Consider the following 6,000-nt stretch of genomic DNA (forward strand, 5'->3'; position numbering starts at 1 on the left):
GCACTGCCCAACCATCTCACTTTCAAGACACGCACTCAGCAAAGAGAAATTGAGACTTCCTGGCCTCCCTTTCACTTAAAGTAGTGAATCATAGATATGTTTTATTATTCATAAAGAGCCAACCCACTCAATCACTGGGCTTGTCTCATCCATAAAATATTACCCCATACAGATGGCACCCACGGAAGATTAAACATCCAAACTTTTCTTCTTTCTCACCAAGAAGTGAGATTCCTGAACTCCCCCAGGCCACACATTTCACTGCTTTTAAGGTCAACCTGTTGTTTTTCGTTTTAACATGCCTCCTTTTAGTTTACATCTCACAGTTTTCAATAATGTCAAATGTTCCATTCAAATGCTTTTAGGAAGCCCAGTCTCTTCACCACTTGCAAAGATCAACCAACTCCCACCCTAGCAACACAGTCACCTAGTCTTCATATTTTACCTTGACCTACTCAACTTCATCTGGCCTCTTTACAAAATTGGACTCAACAATCCTCACACATATAGTACTTTGCTACAATGCTTGCCTCACTCATATCAATTACAGTACAATTTTCCAACTGCACACAGGATCTAGAATGAATGTCCCTCATGCTGCTGCTACTGGAATCAGGAGCCCAACTGGCCTAGCTTTGTTTCCTACCACTTAGAGACCATTAACAGAACTAGATATCACACTTTGCTGAGTCACTTTCACCCCATCCAGGCCAGGAATCAATATCTGCTCACTCACTCTATGAAATTCTCAAATTCAACTCTCTGCCCCATCTCACCTGCCTTTACCAAGCCAAACCCTGCAGACACAGTACCAGAGGAGGCCATAAGAGTCACAAAATCCTCCCCAGGCACTGCCAACGAAGTTCCTTTTCATATATTCCAACTATACCACTTAAGTTCCATGAATTCCATCGCTCACACTCAGAAAATTCAAACCCTTCAGCAACAATTTCTTGCCCTCTTTGCCAAAGAGTCCAGGTAAGATACCCCCTAATCTCTTCCCTTCAAGTTTGCCAAATGAGAACATTAAAGAACCATGCATCTCATCCCGAGTGAGTTAGCTTCTCTGCCCAGTGGTGAATCTTTCAAGAACCAGAATTGTTTCTTTTTTCCTTTCAGATCATCAATATACAACAAAGCTATTTTATGGAGAGATGCACAACTTTCTATGGGTTAGTAATTTCTGCAGATTTACCCACTACTGGTAAATCCAGTAGTCCAGTAGTTGACCAGTAGTGGACAACACTACTACTGCTGAACCCCGCACTTCCTAGCATCCTATTTACTAGACTTCTACATGTCACAAAACAGTCAAATTCTTAGCCCCAGTTTTTCTCTTTGCAAGTGCCTACACCAACAACCAAGCTGCCTGATTCCTTACTACCACATCATCCCATCCAAGCTACCTATTTGCCCTTACCAGGGAAATTCCAATGCTACGGTATTGCTGTTGCCTTCACATACGCAACCTCTAAAGACCAATCACTATTTCAGGCTTGGTAGTAGATAGATACCACAATGGCAACTTTTCATCAACATTTCCAGTATCCCTCAATTCACAGCACAATCCTATGCATATCTATATCTAGCTGTTGGCATCCTTTAGTCTCGGAAGACTATGGTATCGCGCTCTGAATGGTGGCTCTGGAACAGTGTCCTCTCCAGTACGCGAAGCCTGGGTAAAGTAGGTATGGAGGATAGGCTGTTACCCATGCAGCAAATCCCCCCTCTCCATGTCACTGAAATGGTCCAATGGAAAGGCAGAAGCCAATACGGTTGGTTCCAGCGGCGTCGCAGGAGTTGCCAGAACGTGACTGTGTTCAGCCATGAACTGCCTCAGGGACTCCGGCTCCTGATTTTGCCTCGAGGTTAACTCCTGAAGTCTTTTCCTTAACTGGATGTAGCCACAAGGCAGTGGAGGTTTGGGATCAGAGTTTTCCTTCTCTCAGATGAGCTGCCTTCCCAGGCTGATGAGCCCCATCTACCCAGTGGCTGTTTAGTCGCCTCTTACGACAAGTACAGCCAAACTGAGGGCCTATTCGCATCCCCAGCCCCCAGGGGAGATCTATATCTACTGTGTTCAGTAAATCTTACTCCCAGGAAAGTATGGATAAGACTGCAGCCTCAGACTCCCTCATTTGTACAGCCAACCAAGGTTGTCTTTCTCACACACTCATCTATAGAGTACTGCTTAGGGAAATGTGAGCCAACCTTCTCTGCTGCACTTACCAAGCCTTGAACATCTGCTTCAGTTAGTCAAACAATTAAATGAAGCACAGACACCACATCCTGTACTACACTGAGTATATGGGTCTAATTCAAAATGCTAGAAATTCCTCATTGTCCACTTGCCCAAGCCTCATTTCAAACTTCAGCATGTGCAGGACAAATCCAATCAATCTTTTTTTCCTGCCATCTTCCCTATGCTACCTTACAGGTTCCTTAGTCACCATCCACACCTAATTTGAGGGCCTTTGTAAGGCAGCATCTCAGAACATAACCCACTGGGAAGGTTTACTTCAAGTCTCATGTCAGCTGCAAAAGTCATAGAAGCAAGCCACTCCAACCTCTGCCTCAGTGACTGATACAGGTCAATATCTCCATACAAGGAGCTGAGCCAGAGTTATTGTCAGAATAGCTGAGGCAATGAAAGTAATGCACTTTGAACATTCAAAGTACCTTATGCTAATAGCACAATAAGCTTCCTTTCTTCCCTATTCATCTAGAGTTTTTCTACCCACATGTAAAATTGAACGCTCCTTACATCAATCTTCATAACTGTGTAAGATATGGCAGTATAACGTACACCATATTACCAATGCAGGGGGAGGGGGCTAAAAGTTAACAGCAGTTTGCCTTACACTAACTGATAGCAGGAGGCAGATTTTAATGAGAGATTTCCCAATATGCTATACCTAAGGCCAAGGCTGCTGAGTTTATTTCCATTTTCTGCCCTGAAACATGCATTCCACCAAAATTCACTCTTGATAACCATTTTAAAAAAAACACACTGTAAAACTAAAAATGCAGTTTTTCATAGAATGCCCACAAATATATGGGATTTTCTCTGCCACAGGGGCAATAAACTTGCCCTTATAGACAGAGCTGGTGCTATAGTAGTATACCACCTAGCAATTTTAGGGAAACCACCATTGCAAGAGTTCCAACTGGTCAGACCCTTTTGCATTTGTGTTTGCTTTCTGAGAAACAAGATTATTATTAATTATTAACAGTATTTATATACCGCTTTTCAACAAAAAGTTCACAAAGCGGTTTACAAAGAAATCAAATAACCAATGGCTTGGCAAATAAGCAAGATTCAGCCTTTTCTGGTATGAATGCAGCCCCAAGATGTTTGTCTTCCAAAGTGCCAGTGCTCTACCACTGTCTGAACCTTCTTGTCTTTGCCAACAGGTGTTTCAATTTACTGGACTACTTTTTGTCCAGTTCTGGCTTCTTTAAAAATTGCAGCTTTTTGTAATTTAAGAGCATTGTTTTGAAAACAAATTGATGTGCAAAGCTCAGTAATAATAAACTCCCATTACATAATCTGATTTAATCACCTTCCTCTTGGAGATGGAAAGGCGCGGTACAAGCGAGTCTAATAACAGCATAAGACACAGCCACCCTGCTCTCCCTCTTGCCCTGCAAAAGCACTGCCCCTTTTGCAGTGCTCATGCCTGAACCCCTGCACATCCTCTTCTCACTCCATGGCTGCTCCTTCAGGGTGGACGCTAACTAAATGGAGGAAGGGGAGCGCACATGCAAGCGGTGGGCCTGATGGCAAAGCCCGCGCTTGTGACATTTTAAATGGGTGCTAGCCGAATTCAGGAATAATGTAAGAAGAGCCTCCTTGCTGGATCAGGTCAAAGGCCCATCAAGTTCAGCTCCTGTATCTCAGAGTGGCCCACCAGATGCCTCAGGGAACACACAAGACCACAAGAGATCTGCAACCTGGTGCCATGCCCTGCATCTGGCATTCTGAGGTAGCCCACTTCTAAAACTAGGAAGTGGCACAAACCCACCACGGCTTGTAACCAGTGATTGATTTTTCATCTAGAAATTTGTCCACTTCCCTTTTAAAGGCAAACAGGCCAGATGCCACCACCACACTCCAGGCAAGGAGTTCCACAAAGGACGGCTCACAACTAGGGATGAGACAAGCTTAGCACAGGAGGGATACCTTCCTCAGGGACCTTTCCTCCCTCAGTCAGTTCCCTTTCCAAGGCATCCAGGTGTGGCTACCACATCCCGTGGCAAGGAGTTCCAAGGACAAAACTTCTTACGCCTAGAGAGAAACTTAGCGCAGGAGGGACACCCATCACGGCTTGCCACTGTCATGGGCTTTTCCTCCATCAGTCTGTCCAATCCTCTTTGAAAGGCAGTCAGGCCAGGTGTCATCACACACCCTGTGGCAAGGAGTTCCACAAGGGACAGCTCACAACTGGGGATGAGACGAGCCTAGCACAGGAGGGACACCTTCCTCAGGGACCTTCAGTATGCCCAGTAAGTCCCTTTTCCAAGGCACTCAGACGCCCCCCACGTCCTGTGGCAAGGAGTTCCACAGACTACGTGCGTTCGCGCAGCCATCAGGGCACGCCACCCGCGACGGCCCTTCCCCCACCAACCTGCCCGGCCCCCCTCTGAAGGCCTTCAGGTACCCCCACACGCTGTGGCAGGGCGTTCCACAGGCACAGGCTGCTGCTCCCGCCCGCCCCGCAGCGCGGAGTCCCGCAGGCACCCACCGGAAGCGGCCCCCGCAGTGCTGGCAGAGCTCCCCGACCCAGCCGGGCTGGCACTCGCACTGGCCGGTGCCGGGCAGGCAGCGGCCGCCGTTGGCGCAGGGCTTGTCGCAGTCCTTGCCCTCCGCCCCCGCGGCGCCCGGGCCCAGCAGCAGCAGCAGCAGCAGCAGCCCCGCGGCGGCGCAGAGCCAGGCCCGTCCCCGCCGCTCCATCGCCTGAGGGGCCGCGGGCTGGCGAGGCGAGGCTCTGAGGCACCGCTGGCTCCCTGGCGCGCGCGCGACGGTGGCCGGCTAGGCTCAGTCTCCCTCGGCCCCGCGACGGAGCATCGCTCCTCGGACGCCGCCGTGCGCGTCCAGTCCCGATGACGTCAGCGGCCGGAGGGGAAAGTCTGCTGCGCGCCAGGCGGCCGCCAGAGTGACCATCCTCCGCCGGTGGCTGCGTTCCGGGTTCTCACCGAGGAAGCCATTTTCCTCAGTGGAGTCAGACGGGCAGTGGGCGTGGCCTCCTCCCAACGGAAAAGACGACTTCAAAGTCGTGTCCTCTTTTCATTCTGCCCGCAGAGAGTCGCGACCACCAGTTTTCACTAGAAGCGTCGACTATGTCACTCTAGGCTTTGTTGGCTCTATATGGCATGAGAGGAGCAGCCATAGAGGTGGGAGAGGCTAGAGTGGCACTCAGTCAGTCTGCGGTGCGCGGGGCTTGTCTGTCTATCCTCAGCACACCACCATAGAGGGGAGGGGAGCGCTGGTATCCAGGCAACCGCGGATGCAGGGAGTGGGCGGGGCTGCAGGTAGAGGATGTCCAGCCTGAGCATCTTGGAGGGCTCCTCCTCGCTGCCAGCGCGGCTGCTGCCCTGTTGGGCTCTCTGGGGCCCCAGAGGCTCTGCTGCACATCAGGCAGCAGTTCTACAAGGGCAGCAGACAGGAGCTCAACTGGTACAACAGACAGCAGGCAACCACTCAACAGGGGCAGCAGCCAGGAGCAGGCAGCTGCCCCTGTTAGTAGAGACAGCAGGCAGACACCCAACAGGTGCAGCAGGCAGACACTCAACAGGGCAGTAGATGAGAGCTAAACGGTTGCCGCAGTCAGACACCCAATAGGTGCAGCAGATACAGCAACAGGGGCAGCAGGCCGGCAGACACTCAACAGGGCAGCAGGCAAGAGCTTAACAGGTGCAGTTGTCCACCCCAGTGGAATCGGACTGTTCTTGGCCTGCAGGTGCAAAAAGGCGAAGACTGGTCCTTCTGAATGCTTGAGG

The 6,000-nt window shown here is 50.0% G+C and overlaps 1 protein-coding gene across 2 annotated transcripts in view; it reads right to left on the minus strand.

Annotated features, from left to right (window-relative positions):
* The window catches only part of ATRN (attractin), a 137,620-nt gene extending 132,616 nt beyond the window's left edge, over positions 1-5,004 (minus strand). For both annotated transcript variants that reach the window (XM_066632160.1, XM_066632159.1), the window contains exon 1: positions 4,746-5,004. In XM_066632160.1, the coding sequence (XP_066488257.1) occupies positions 4,746-4,954 (209 nt within the window). In that variant the 5' untranslated portion in view covers positions 4,955-5,004. The remainder of the gene's footprint in view (positions 1-4,745) is intronic.
* Positions 5,005-6,000: the final 996 nt, after the last annotated feature.

The sequence above is a fragment of the Tiliqua scincoides genome, chromosome 6 (assembly GCF_035046505.1).
Source record: "Tiliqua scincoides isolate rTilSci1 chromosome 6, rTilSci1.hap2, whole genome shotgun sequence".
Taxonomy (NCBI): Eukaryota; Metazoa; Chordata; class Lepidosauria; order Squamata; family Scincidae; genus Tiliqua; species Tiliqua scincoides.